The sequence below is a fragment of the Danio rerio genome, chromosome 7, assembly GCF_049306965.1.
Source record: "Danio rerio strain Tuebingen ecotype United States chromosome 7, GRCz12tu, whole genome shotgun sequence".
NCBI classification, from domain to species: Eukaryota; Metazoa; Chordata; class Actinopteri; order Cypriniformes; family Danionidae; genus Danio; species Danio rerio.
The window spans coordinates 6,571,645-6,587,500 of record NC_133182.1 but is presented as its reverse complement, the minus strand read 5'-3'; the positions used below and the strand labels follow the sequence as shown (position 1 = coordinate 6,587,500).

The 15,856-nt window shown below is 38.1% G+C and overlaps 1 protein-coding gene across 16 annotated transcripts in view; it reads right to left on the bottom strand.

Moving 5' to 3' along the window:
* The window catches only part of pacs1 (phosphofurin acidic cluster sorting protein 1), a 112,940-nt gene extending 98,725 nt beyond the window's left edge, over positions 1 to 14,215 (bottom strand). For all 16 annotated transcript variants that reach the window (XR_012383055.1, XR_012383058.1, XR_012383060.1 and 13 more), the window contains exon 1: positions 13,814 to 14,215. Coding sequence is in view for 4 of the 16 variants with exons in the window: in XM_073908006.1 (XP_073764107.1) it covers positions 13,814 to 13,962 (149 nt within the window). In the remaining 12 variants the exon portion in view is untranslated. The remainder of the gene's footprint in view (positions 1 to 13,813) is intronic.
* Between the last annotated feature and the right edge of the window lie 1,641 nt (positions 14,216 to 15,856).

Sequence of the window (15,856 nt, the reverse complement as noted above, 5' to 3'; positions counted from 1 at the left end):
GAATATGCAAAAATCATACAAATACAAGAAAACATCAACAGATAACAAATACAAAGCAACAAAACAAAAACAAAACAAAAACATCAACAATATAGTCAAGTACTGGTATGTGCGTGAGTGTGTGCGTGTGAGTGTGTGTGTGCATGTAAAGGTAACTTGGTGGACAGGTCAGGGTACATACATTAGGAACAATAACAGTCAATAAATGAAGCAAGTGTCACAGATACAGATAAAACATATAGAAAGAAACCAGTCAGAGGTAGGGTGTAACAACAATGCTTATTAATGTATGATAGTAAATATGAGAGTAAAAAGAAAGAAAGGACAACAGTAATAACTGACAACAATATTAATAAATCACAAGTGCTACACCAACTACTACTACAGAAAGTTACTTATATAACAACTACTACTGCTTCTACTACTGCCACAACCACGACTACTACTACTAAAGTGTCTACTAATACTGATACTACTACAACGACTACCACTACTGATACTACTATAGCGTTTGCTACAACTAATACAACAACGTCTACTGCGACTGCTACTACTACTACTACTACCACTAGTACTACTACTACAATCACTTCTACTACATCTACATCAACAACATCTACTACTGATATTACTACACCAACAACGACTACGACTACTACTACTGTAACAACCACACCATTACTACTTCTGCTACTACTATACCAATGACATCTACTACTACATGAACTACAACTTCTATAATCTCCGTAACAATTACTCAATAACAATCGATACTATTACAATGACTACTACTTCAACTACTACTACTACTACTACTACTACAACTACTACTGTTACAACTACAACCTTACTAATGATAATGGTATAAATACTTGTAATAATGATAATGAAAAGATAACAGGACAAGTCAGGTTTGTCCATATCTGACCCAGCAGTGTGCTAAAACAACCCATCATGTTTTAGCGTGAAGACGGAACTTCGACATTACTGAGCATTTGGTGGGATTTCATTGTTGAAGGTTTAATGGGGAAGTGTTGGACAGAAGTGTGAATGTAATGGCATACTGAGACTCAGATTAATGTGTTGTTGACGTTGTTTGTGTGGAACGAGGTGTCAGTCTGTTTTCCTGCTGGCCTTTGGCTCAAATCAACGATTCAGCTGCCAAAAGACGCTCAGGGGTTCCTGCGAGGAAGGATTTTATCTCAACAAATATCAGACAAATGACAGACCCGTGATAACAAAAACTGTCCACTAATGACAGCACACATGCTGCAGTCACTCACTGCCTTAGGAATCGAGGTCTGTTCACTTCAAGAAAAACAAACTAAGAAAAACACTTATTCAACTTGCATTTGAGCAGCACTTAAGCGTTTAACGCACCGATTGTTGTAACCTCAGTGTGCTTATAATTGCTGATGCATTAGTTTGAGTGTTGTTTAAATGCATTTGACCACAGGATAATTATAGTTATGAAAGAAATCAGATTTAAAGATGTCACAGACTGAAAATCTAGATATACTGTACCTTTGCATATCTGAATAATACAAGTTCACTATGGAGAAATGGCATACTGTGATCCTTGTAAATCAGTGTAAAACTCTGTTGAAAAACAATCTAGGGTGCGTTTCCAAAACCATCTTAAGCCAACTAAGGTCGCAAGTTCCATCGTTACAAACATAGTTTGTTGATATGATGTTTTCCAAATCTGTCGCTCCAACGAACATTCGCAAACTGCGTCACAAACTTGTACACTTGCAACTACACCTCTGGAGCTGCAGTTAGAAACAAAGTTCCAGGTTGTGTTCTATTCCCACTTATCCCCCAAACACCCTATTCATTTAGAACATTCTAACATTTAAACTTGGACTCAATTAAAAAAAAAGCATTAAAGTCATCTCTCTTAGATGTAATTTGCTTTCAAAGTATTTTAACAGTTCAGTTTTAGCAATCTTCATGTTTACAATTGTGCTCCCTTCATAGTGCACTTTGAAAACATTGATGTCATTTTGAAAACAGCAACTCGTCACTACATCAATCTTTTCCCAACTGATATATTGTACTATGATAGTTCAACTGCGAGTTACGTTGTTGCTTGGGAAACGCACCCCTGATCGAAACAAAGCATTTGATTGGCCACAATATTTTTAGAGAGATTACAAAAATGATCATTTCCCCCTAATTTTTTGTCATTTACCTAGAATAGCACTACGTGTATATGTAGGACTCTATTTATAAAAATGGGACAGGTTTAGTTTAACGTGTATATTGTGAAAATTGCCTATTATGTTTGTACTGAGGCAACAGACACATGTAAACAGCTGAATATAAGTGACCAATGCACGTTGTGAAGAGTATTGTGTCATATCACTTTCACGTCAAGGAAACCAAACTAAAGAAGCTAATTTTTCAGCCTGCATATGTAACGGAGGCCAGCTAGTAAGTGCTGTGCAGGTAAACCTCACTCCTCTGACCTCTAAAAGTGCTCTAGTGACAGACGCTAGAGGCCACGGTCGTTACGCCCATTCACACGGGGCTTCAGCGTCAGCGCTTGACAAAGGGTTTGTCTGAAGTTGGGGCTGACGCGATCGACATAGCAGCGTCAGCCAATGTAATTAGTCCGCAACCGGATACTGTCAGAGCTGGTGTATTTGCATACAGTGATTTGATTGGCTGACGCTTCCGTCGCCGCTTGAAAAGTTGAGAAAGTCCCAACTTTTGCAGCGAGCAACGCCTCTGAAGCGTTTTTAGTAAGATTACAAGAATGATATTTTCTGCTCTAAATTTTGTCATTTACCTAAGGTACACTGTAAAAAAAAAACATCTGTGATTTTACGATTAATTTCCGGCAGAAATAAAAAGTAAAGTAATGGCTGTTGAATTACAGAAATTTACTGTAACATAATGGACATTAAATTACAGAAATTTGCTTGCATTTAAATTTCTGATAAATTTCTGTAATTTACCTGTTATTTTACAGTAAATTTCTGTAATTTAACGGTCGCTATTTTACGTTTTTTAAGCCACCAATTGTCATAACCGCAGTGTGCTTATAATTACTGATGCATTAGTTTGAGTGCTGTTTAAATGTATTTGACCGCAGTATAATTATAGTTATGAAAGAAATTAGATTTAAAGATGTCACAGACTGAAAATCTAGATATACTGTACCTTTGCATATCTGAATATTACAAGTTCACTATGGAGAAATGGCATACTGTGATCCTCGTAAATCAGTGTAAAACTCACAAGTTCCATCGTTACAAACATAGTTTGTTGATTTGATGTTTCCCAAATCTGTCGCTCCAACGAACATTCGCAAACTGTGTCACAAACTTGTACACTTGCAACTACACCTCTGGAGCTGCAGTTAGAAACAAAGTTCCTGGTTGTGTTCTATTCCCAATTACCCCCCCTCCCCCCCCACACACACACACACCCTATTCGTTTAAAACATTCTAACATTTAAACTTGGAATGATTAAAAATAAATCAGCTTTAAGGTCATCTCTCTTAGCTATAATTTGCTTTCAGGTATTTTTACAGTTCAGTTTTAGCGATCTTCATGTTTACAATCACGCTCCCTTCGCAGAGCACTTTGAAAACATTGATGTCAATTGAACACAGCCTCTTGGCGAAAGCTATTGGTGACCTTTTATTTAAAAGCGGAATTTATGTTACGCCTCCAAAGCTTGTGAAAACAAAAAACACAGCATACGTAATGCTTTTAGTTTATAGTAGATTATTTATTAAGTATCTGTACAGTATATAACATGGGACTGCTGGTTAGAACATTTCTGCAGTGGTTTGCATGTCAAATTGTAAAAGTAGACTTTTAAAAAAAAAATGTAAATTAAATAAACAATATCCTACTTAATTATAATAATACCATCATCATCATCATCATAATTAATATTATTATTAAAGTATGTTTTTTTTTTAAATTTACTAATAAATAATAAATATTACATTTTATTTTTTAATAAATCGCCTCGTTATGTATTTATTTATATATAGAATAGAAAGGTAATGTTCTCAGAGAAAACATGGGCTCTATATGTTCCGATTACATTTATTTCAGTTATTATGGAAAGCGAGTGCATGTTTTTACCAAAACCAATTGGCCCAGCTGGGGCTCAAACCAGTGACTTTCTTGCTGTGAGGCCACAGTACAAACCTCTGAGCCACCGTGCAGTCCACCTCTCAGTCAACAGATCTTAAAATAACCATTTATTCCCCAAAGAAAACAACATTTAATGATCTAAAGAGCTTTTTGTGTGTGGAATCTAAAGCTTGTAATGATGCTACAGGTAAATAAAGAGCCAATAAAGAGTATAAGAGTGCATCTTGAGTATGCATGAGTAGATGTCCACCATTCGCCCTGATCTACTTGTGTGAAACGCAGCCCAAAGCGATTCCTGACTTATTCATTGAACTGCAAGTCATTACTTCCATTATGTCCAATTTAAACTAGAAAAACAATGGCTTTAATGCTCGTCATTACGCGCGTCTACTTCGTTACTCCCTCTTTTCGCACATTTCCAAACTAGTAAACATGCACACGACCCAGTCAGAAATCAGACCCGGCTGCCCATTGTGCCATCTTTAGCTCTAATTAAGTAGCCGGGGTGAGTTACAGGGCTATTGTCCACCTGAATTAGACATAAAACAAGATCACGTTAATATTTAATAGCGCTCCCAAGCAAGATGATAGTCGAGGAAAGGAGAGCGCTGTGCTCTTTTCCTAATGCGTTACATTTTGAATACAGTCATCAGCTCCGGCCGAACGTGAAACATCAACAAGCTGATCGATATTCAGCTGTATTTTTAGAGTTTCCGGTCAATAGCGGCGGCGTGATGCCGTGCAAAACATAAGCGCATGCTGTGCTGCCCAGATCCGTCTCAATTGCTCCATCAATACACATTTAATACAAATAAACCAATTAGCTTCAATGGGCAGCCATTTCACGTGCGTGTGTGGTCGGCATTAACAGCCTGTATTCACTCCAGGGAGCAGAGAGGATTTGCTTGATGGTTTTGAGCATTATAAATGCGTGTGACATGACGATATTTGATTGTAGATGATTAAAATGTCAACACGATCTGCTTTTGAAGAACTTGAAAGAAGAAATGCTTGAAGTTTCTGCCAACCCGACTCTACACCATAACTTTTCAATCTAGATGGATGGGGCAACCATTACTGAATCTAAAATGGTGAAAAGCCTTGGAGTAACGATTGATGACCAACTAAACTTCTCTGGCCACATCTCTAGAACTGCTCGATCTTGCAGATTCGCACTCAACAACATCAGAAAGGTCCGACCCTTATTATCTGAACATGCAGCTCAACTCCTTGTTCAAGCTCTTGTTCTCTCCAAACTGGATTACTGCTACTCTCTACTAGCGGGGCTTCCAGCTAACTCTATCAAGACTCTTCAGCTGCTCCAGAACGCAGCAGCATGAGTGGTCTTTAATGAACCTAAAAGAGCACATGTCACTCCGCTGCTCATCCGTTTGCACTGGCTGCCAGTTGCTGCTCGCATCAAATTCAAAGCTCTGATGTTTGCTTACAAAGCGACTTCTGGCTTTGCTCCTTCTTATCTGCTCTCACTTCTGCAGATCTATGTGCCCTCCAGAAACTTGCGTTCTGTGAATGAACGTCGCCTCGTGGTTCCATCCCAAAGAGGGAAGAAATCACTTTCCCGAACGCTCGCGTTCAATCTGCCCAGTTCGTGAAATGAACTCCCTAACTGCATCAGAACAGCAGAGTCACTCGCTCTTTTCAAAAAACGACTAAAAACTCAACTATTTAGTCTCCACTTTCCTTCCTAATCTGCAATTGCCTCTCTGGATCATTCACTAACTACAACAAAAAAAAATTACTATTGTTTTGCTTCTTACACTTTCTTAACATACCTGAAACTTGCCTATAGCACTTATTCATTGTTGCTCTTATAATTGTGTAAATTGCTTCCTTGTCCTCATTTGTAAGTCGCTTTGGATAAAAGCATCTGCTAAATGGCTAAATGTAAATGTAAACAATCGTAGTATCGTGATTATTGAACCCATTCCAATGTTAACGCCTCTATCTTAATATCAGTGCAAGAGTTCACACTTAGCTAATGCTTGATGCTTGATGCAAACTGTGACACACAAGCGCAGTCGTTTACAGCTCATTTCTGGTTAGCGATGTCAGAATTTACCAGTATTTTGGAATGGATGTGGGAACAGTCTTCTCCCGAAAAATTCCAGAACGTCCTTGCCTGTGTGAACAGAGCTTTTTTAAATTTACCAGTCATTTTGGAAAATTTCCGGATATTTACTGATATCACTGTGTGAAAGGGGCTTTTGAGTCATTGTATAGAAGCGCTGCTTCATTCACTAATGTTTTATGTGACATTTCAGTTTTGGCCTTAATCTAATTAACACCTTTGAATAAAAACACAGCTAATGACACAAATTCACCTGATCACACATGGGCACGGAGTGACAATCCGCCGCCAGAACTTCAAGCTCCAGTTACCATGGCAGCATCCCAAACCAATTCCATACCATTCCCAATTTAGAAACACAAAGCCTGAATCTCTGCACACTCTCCATCCACGTTTCTGGGATCAACATAAGACGGCGACAAGTTCCAGAACAGCAGGCTGGAATTCAAAGCATGAAGCTCCACGGCTGCATCCCAAGACAATATGCAGTCCTGTGAAAAAGTTTACACCCCCTATTGAATTACATGGTGGTAGTTGTAGGGCTACACAATTCTGGGTAAAATGAGAATCAAGTTTGTTTTGTTTTTTGCTTAGAAGAAAGATCATGATTATCTTATGGATCACAGGGTACAACGCTAAGGATTTTTTCTACTGGTCCGATCGGGCAAGTGGTTCAGTGTAATAAAGTTCACGGCCCTTTGGCCGCCAGCAAGAAGTAGGCGGAGAACCGACGCAGGTTTAAATTATTTATTAATAACAGGGACGGCAGATCCTCACGGAGACTGCCGTCTAAACCAAAACAAACGGACGGCACCTCCTCACGGAGATTGCCGTCAAACTGAAAGCAAAAGTAAAATATGTCCGGGCCCGGTCCTCTCTCGGCTTCCGCTGCTATCGTTCCTCCTTTTATCGTTCAGAGCTCCTTCCGTGGGATCCGCGGCAGGTGCGCACCGCAGGTGTATTCACTTACGCGGTGGCCTCAGTTTGTTCCCACGGCTCTCGGCCACGCCCTCTCGCCACATTCAGATTTTAACTTGCCCTGCCAAAATTTTCACTGGCCCCACCAAAAAAAAAAAGGGAAGGTAACAGCTATTTTTTAGCCACATATTTTAAATAATGTGTCCAAAATAAAGTCTGTGAATCTATAATTTCAATACTTTAAAAAATTGCAAATAAAAGTGTTATGCAAACGTAAATAGAAGTATGGAAAATGCGCAGGTGTTTAATTGCAGTTTGAAATCATCTCACAAAAGATGGCTGACTTGTCAAACTGACGGCAAACATCACTTCATTCTTATTTTGTCAAGTTGTTCCCACGTAAATGTCTGAAAAGAAACAGACATTTTCTTTTAGCCTTATAATTTGATGTTGCCACCATGTTGCTGTTTCTTCACTGTACTGGTTGTTCTCAGGTTTGGAAAAAACAGCATGCACAAAACATCAAATCAGATAAGAGGAACTGGAAAGCAATATCGTGTTTACGCCATCACAGAGAAGGTAGTGTTTAAAGACTTAAAAGCACAAACTTAAAATGTACGCAACTGAAAAATAGTCACAGACAAATTAAATGTTAGGGCCAGTAATGATCCGGTCTACTGTCCCTTGTTAGTACGGTCCATTACTAACCTTTCAATGAACATGATTTGATTACAACTGCAGATCAATGATGTGAAATAGCCTACTGTAACGTCTGCGATTATATACAATAAATAAATGCAACATATATGAACACATACAGACCCTTACAGTCTCCAATATACCACTTACAGAAAAACTACACACAGCAGACATTTAGTCCTTATTTGTGTTCAAAAACAACTCAACATATCGCCCACAGTCAGTGCAAACCTCTCATCGGTGTCTTTAATCTTCAGCAACACGTGTAGCCTCTGTTAGAGAGTAACTTTGTCATTCTGAGTTAATAATAGTCCAGAAGGTGATGATAATAGTTAGGGCTGTGCAATTAATCGAAAATCCGGTTTCGATTACGGCTCATAACGATTATGAAAAACCATTAATCGATTATTATTAATTAATTCCAGTTCCACGTGAAAGTGACTGAAAGATGTGCTGTTATGTAACTTTTGCAGCATGGGATGCGCATCATTCATATTCTTAAAAGCGCGAAAGAGCACGCACTGTTGTGTGTCTGCGTGCTGCGCTTAGCCTCGGACAGGTATTGTGTGTGTGTGTTTGTGTGTGTCTGTGTGCGCGCGGTCCGCGCTTAGCCTCAGACAGCAGAACACACGCACATCTAACGCCATCTTAATGCGAGCGCTTTAATGGTCAAATACATGCACGGTGTTTAGTGATTATTCATATTAATCCTCATTTGTGTAATAAACAAACAAGTTGAGAATCAAAAGACACGTGAAAGAGAAACCATATCAATTTATATAAAATAAATTCACAGAAGGGCGAATAATTTTGACTTCAACTGATAATCGTTTTGAATAATCGTGATTACAATTATGACCAAAATAATCGTGATTTTGATTTTTCCCATAATTGAGCAGCCCTAATAATAGTTAAACATGGCAGTTTGTTCATGTTTTAGGTCGCTGAAAGAATCATTTGCGCTTCACTCTCGCATTTGTCAGTTTCTGAAATGATTGGATATCTTGAATAATCATGCGCACGCTATTATCATCAGCTCAACAAGTTTGTTATTTCTAATTAAGATCGCCAGCTCCCTGGAGAAAGTGAACACCTTTGGTAAAGGTTCATGGACAAAAGTGAAGAGAGGGGTGGGCAGAGATGTGGGGGGTCGTGGGCCTCTAATAACATATCTGGGGGCCCCCAAAGTGCTTGGGAACTTAGAATCATCCTAGCTCCTAGCCAATAGCGTTTAGCTGCGCGTCTAGCTCCGCCTTTTGTCGTGCTAGGTACCCATTGCAAAGGGTACCCAAAAAGTGGTATGGTTCGCGTTTAGGTACTGTTAGGTAACAGTGGAAACAGACATAAAAGCGTACCGAACTGAACTGTACCATACCACTCTGATTCGCCAAGTGTTTTTCCTCATATGCTCTCTTGTGCAAGCAGAACTTCTGTTAAAAGGAAGAATTGATTAGCCTAGCACATATTACTCATTATATGTAATGATCTCCTCAGATCACTCTGGAGTTTCTTCATTTCAGTTAGGATGAGCTCTAGACTTTGACTGGACTATTGAACAGCCTGATGTTTGGGGTTTTCTTCGCCTTCAGCTGTTGTGTTGTAGATGTGCTGCTCTGTTTGGGATCATTGCCTCGTTCAGGACTCAATTTTGGTTCAGCTGTTCACACGTTCACACACACAGACACACACAGACACACAGATAACCTTCTGCTCATCATCGGTTCATTGTTTGAGTCTGCCTGACTTGTTTTACGTTCATGCTATGTCTTGAGATTTTATTAACCGCCCGTAAATGATTATATTAATTGTTATAACACTATAATCTGTTGTTAATAATCAACAAAACCAACATCAATGAATCTCCACATTTCTCCAGAACAGCAGATTGGAACACAACACCCTAAGCTCTACTGTTACCATGGCAGCATCCCAAACCAATTCCACACCATTCCCAATTTAGAACACAAAGCCTTAGACCACATTCCGAATCCCAAATTCCAGAACTTATTCCGCCATTATATATTCATTCATTGGTTTTCTTTTCGGCTTAGTCTCTTTATTTAAGGGGTCACCACGGTGGAATAAACCGCCAACTTATCCAGCATATGCTGTACACAGCAAATGCCCTTGAAGCCACAACACAGCACCGGGAAACACCCATACCCACTCCTTCACATACATCCATTACGGCCAAGTTAGCTTATTCAATTCTCCTATAGCGCATGTGTTTGGACTGTGGGAGAAACCGGAGCACTTGGAGGAAACCCACATTCTGCCAATATATTCCCAGCAATTCAGCTTTCAGTCAGAAACCAATAGGATAAAGTTGGATTTGTTATTTCCTGATATTTAATATATAACAATACGTGACCTTGGAGAACAAAGCTGCACAGGTATATCAGTGGCAACAGCCAAAAATACAACGTACGAGTCAAAATGATCGATTTCCCCCTTTTATGCTAAAAATCATTAAGATATTAAGTAAAGATCATGTTCCACGCAGACATTTAGTACATTTCCTACTGCAAACATAGCAGTACTCAACATGCACATTGCTAAGAGCTTCATTTGTTCACATTTAAAAGCTAATTTTCACAATATTTAGATTATTTTGCCACCATCAGATTTTAGATACTCATAACGTTGTATCTCAGTCAAACATTGTCATATCCTAACAAACCACACACCAATGGAAAGCATATTTATTCAGCTATCAGAAGTACATTTGTCCGTTCATTTCTTTAAGATATTGCAATGTGCAATAATATTCACATCCTGCAATCTGCAAAGTCAGTTCAGTTAAAGACTATAGAATACACAAGACATGTCACTCGTAGACTTTTGAATGAGGAAAAGTGTAACTGTCAATATGGCAAATGAAGCCCCGCCTTCTAGTAGAGGAGCCAATCAGCAATCGCTATGGCCTGATGGAATCTACGGACAATTCATTGCTGTTTCTGCAGAAAATTTTGGTAAAAATCTGCGGATTTCTGTGGAATGATTTAGGGAGTATCACAACTAAAACCTTAATATGTGAAATAAAAAATACTATCTTATTCATTTTAATGTAATGTTTAAAATGCAAATCCAATTATATTCACTTCATTTGGTAAACAAAGCAGGTCTCTCATATACTATAGATATATAATATAGATGAACATTTTTATATTAGTCAATAATATTACTGTATTTCATTTAAAAACTGAATAAATATAGATTTTCACACATTTACTCAAGTAAATAAACAGAATTAATGATGGGCTAAAAATCAGCGAAAATCTGCAGAATTCTGCGCACGTACAAATCCAATCAGCGATCGCTATAGGATGACAATTGCCCAGGGGAGGGGCTTGGACCAGACGTGAGTTTCTGCAGATTTTGTGAGAGATAAACATTTAGAAATGAAACTAAATAGACAGTTGTTTTTTAATTTTATTGGTTAATCATAATATGAAATGTAATCTTAAGCTTGGCAGGTAGTTTTGGAGAATTTGATGTATCCTCGTTCAAACAGAGTGCAAAAGCATACTGCCCGAGAGGCGTTGGACACCGAGTGAAATGACTTGCCTTAAAGGAACTTTGGTTCAGTTTATGATTAGTATTATCAAAGCTAATAGTGACCGAGAGGCGATACTCAATAGAACGTTCTGATTAGGGATGGGCGATGTCGACCAATTTGGACGATGGAGTCGGCATCATGTGAAAAGTGGGGGGGTGTTTGACAGAGTGCGCGTGACGTGTCTGAAGAGCGAGGAGGGTTTCGGGGGTGAGAAAGGTGCGCGACTTATTTGAGGACTTGGAGGGAGACGCGCGATTTCCAGGAGATTATCACTTGTTTGTGGGCATTAAATGAGTCCCGCAAACGCATAGAGTTTAAGTTTTAAACTTAAAAAATGTTAAATTAAATTGAATTACTTAAATTTCAATTTAATTAAATTTCAATTAAAATTTTAATAGAACAATATAATAAAGTTCATAGTAAATATCAATTCATATTTCATATATTTGAATTACATTAACATATTTCCTTTGATCATTTGTTGGTTAGCATGAATTTAGGATTTGCATTATGAAATTAATACAAATTAATTACGTGTTTTCCCCTTACACGCAACTTTTGTAAAGCATCTGCTTCACACTGCTTTGTCAGAATCCTTGCTTGTAAAATACGCCTTAGAGCGTTTAGTTTAAGCGATTTTAATGAACGTGATCATGCGTGTTGATCTGAAGTCGCTCTCGCTCACCGAATGCGCTGTACTGCGTGCATCCGTTCCCTAAGCAACAAGAACAACAGGTCTGACATAGCCTGTTCGTATTCCTCAAAGCTGTTTAGGATTAAATGTTTCGAGATGGTGTGACAACGCGTACCTATGTGTGCCTTTGATGCACCCCTTGATGCTTCTTACGTCCTTGTCGCAGCACCAGTGGCATCGAAATTCATATGCTGATTTCATCCGGTACATACCGGTAACAAAGGTACCAGTGCTATAATGGGACCGGGTTTCGGTACCCAACCCTATATTACAAGTGAGAGCTTCTTAAAAGAAGGATGCATTACTTGATTTTAAAATAATTGAAACTACCAAACTGACCAATCACAAAGTTTGCCCAAAGCTACGTCGTTGTGATGTTTAAGCACATTTTTTTGGGAGGTGTGCTGGTTTGCGAAGGCTGCGCTGGATCGTATTTGTGCGCTTGGAAAAAGTATTATATCATAAAAAGTATAAATCATAATATAATAAAAAGTTTGATTAAAAAAAATTTGACCTGGAAAAATTAGCTCGATTATAGATTCTGAATGTCGATTTTCGATTAATCGCCCAGGCCTAGCTTGTTTGCTTCGTTTTAAAGGCCTACGACTGTCAGAACTCAAGTGTATTTATTTTAAACCACTTGTGTATGAGAAGGTTTTTACAAAGATTAATAGTATTTATTGTTTATTATACTAGGAAGACTATTGAGTTATTTACATTTGATTAATTTCTTCAACCGAATACCCTTATTCAGATTTTCTGTCGTACAAAATCACGCCAATAAAATAAAATGAACATCTTTAACACATTTTAATTTCTATATTCTTTGTCGTTTTCATTTTTTCTTGTATTTTATGTTTATGTAAAGCACTTTTTAGTTACCATTGTGTTTGAATGTGCTATAACTTGCCTTGCCTTCAAGTCATCTGGTGAAATTACTGTATAGCAATATAGAAAAATAGCAGAAATCAAAACAAACAACGCAATGTCAGATGTTTCCAATATCTTGCAGACCTATTTACAACAATAACAATAATACATTGTTATCATTATCAAGAGCCAAATGCAAACACAATCCTTATTGTCATACATCCTAGCAGACCATACACCAATGGAGAGTGTGTTCATGCAGCTTTCAGATGTAATTCATATATGCACATATGCAACCAATAAATGCATATAAGGTGGAAGCAGCAGGATTAGAGGTAGACATGATGAATAACAACAATAATGTATTTCTATTATCAACAGAAGCCGAATGCAAACAAACATAATCCCTGTCAGTTATTGAAGTTAGATTTTCCCAGAAGACTCCACTGGAACATAAAGCATGATCCACAGCCAGCATTCCAGACACAGAGAGAGAGAGAGAGCACTGACAGACAGACTGGAAAACAATCCCTGAACCCCTGCATGTCTGAACATAGTCACCTCCAGCTCTTTGTCAAGCAGAAGTTCTCATCTTTACCGCACTGTCGTGTTCGGATTGAACCACCGAGCATTCACATCGCTTTCGCTGCAAACCGCGACACACACAAACACGCACTCTCTCAAACCTCTCCGCGCTAATTATATTCATTAAATCACACCTCATTCAACACACAATCACATTCCCTAAAGGTTTAACTCTTTGTGTTGTCCTTTATGTGGTTTAAATGTCAAGCGAAAGCCCACAACCTCCAGCGTCATTCAGCGGTGCGCCGCTGCAGCGTTCCCCGCTTTTCAAGCGCCTTACCTCGGCACGCAGCTCGGGGAGGACCGGTCCACTTCCCAGGTGGCAAACAGGTTCATGTGCACCGGCCGATTGGAGGTGATGGCCACCGGTTTGGAGGGCTGCGGAGACGGTACGCCTCCAGTCCTTGGGAGCCCTCCCCGCTCCGACATAACTGGAGGATCCTTATGTTTGAAAACAATGCAGGAAAAGCCCGAATAAAGCGGCTGTTTTAGGGGCGCCGATCCGCTAAGGCTACCGCAGCGCGATCATCCGTCCGTCCGCGGGGAGCGAGGCTCGGTTCCGCCGTGGAAGCCGCGGGTGCGAATGTTCCTCAAGTTGCGTTAGTTCAGTTGTTTGTCGGTGCAGGAAGCGGAAATTTCTCTTTTTTTGCCTCGCAGAGAAGAAGCGCCACAGTCGAAGAGCAACGCCTCTTGTGAAAGACGAGCCCTCATAACAGAGAGAGAGAGAGAGAGAGAGAGAGAGAGAGAGAGAGAGAGAGAGAGAGAGAGAGAGAGAGAGAGAGAGAGAGAGACTGACTGAATTCTAGATTGTGATGAGAATCCTGAAATGTTGATTGTTATATAGGCTACACTATATATATATATATATATATATATATATATATATATATATATATATATATATATATATATATATATATATATATATTTTTTTTTTTTTTTTTTTCATTTTGAAAATGTTTATATTTTTTAATAAATTATTATATTATTATATAGGTAATTATTAGGTAATATATTTGGTGCATTTGGACAAAACAGATTTATTAAACAGATATATTTATTAAAATAATATTTTAGTCACCTAAAATCTTTAGAAATAGAAAGATAATGCATCTAAATTCAAGCTAAATATTGGAAAAAAATTTAAAAACTACAATATTACAACAAAATCTGATTTATATTTTAATTTATTTGTGTGTTTCTTGTTTTTTTAAAGTCATGACATCTCACAATTTTTTGTATCTGAAAAATACGATATTTATATTAATATTTTTTAAATATGCTCAATATGGGCTCCTTTTATAACCCATATTTGAACAAAACAGTTGTGGCCATTTAAAGTTAGCCTTTTAGTAAATTAGATTTGTTTATTGTTTATTTATTTACTGTTTGTTTGTTTATTTTATCTTCATGGTGTGTGTAATATATCAGTACACTCTGAAATGCTGGGTTGTTGTTACCCCTTGACAGGGCCAGACAGAATCTGTGGAATTTCTGCTATTTCTGCGCAGAATATTGTTAAAAAAAATGCCTGTGGATTTATGTGGAATGATTTTGAAAGTATCATAACTAAAAAATTTATTTTGAATAAAAAACAATACATTTGTAACTTTTATTATTACAATGCAAATCCTACAATATCCATTTATTTGGTAAACAAAGCAAGTCTATCATACATCTACCACATACCTGCTAAACGACAGAAATTATTACTTTGAAAACTGCATTGTAAATGAATCATCTGAACATTTTCGTATTAGTCAGCAATTTAACTAACTAAATTTACACACAACTAAATAAATAGACTCAATGATCGGCTGAAAATTTGCGGAAATCTGCGCATTTCTGTGTACACAGATTCTGCGTGGGCCTAACTATGGGTCAAATATGGACAAACCCAATGTTGGTTTAATTTTTTATTTTTTCATTCATTCATTCATTGTCTTGCTCGGCTTAGTCCCTTTATTACGAGTTCAGTCGTACGAAATGGTACGATTTTAAAAAGGAGGCGTGGCACCTGACCCCACCCCTAACCCCAACCGTCATTGGGGGATAAGCAAATCGTACTAAATTGTACGAATTAGATCGTACAAATTCATACGAATTAGCCACTAAATGAAAAAGTTACGAATTGCCGTGAGATTGTGACATGTCTTTGGACCCTTGTGGAGAACTATTACATTTTCAAAACATTTTAAAACGCATGATAATACAAATCATGTTCACTGAAATCATGTGATCTTGCCAATTTGATATGTGCTCCGAAACCACTTGCTATATTCCAATTTGCCTACTATCTCTTTTAAAAGCATTCGAAAATAGC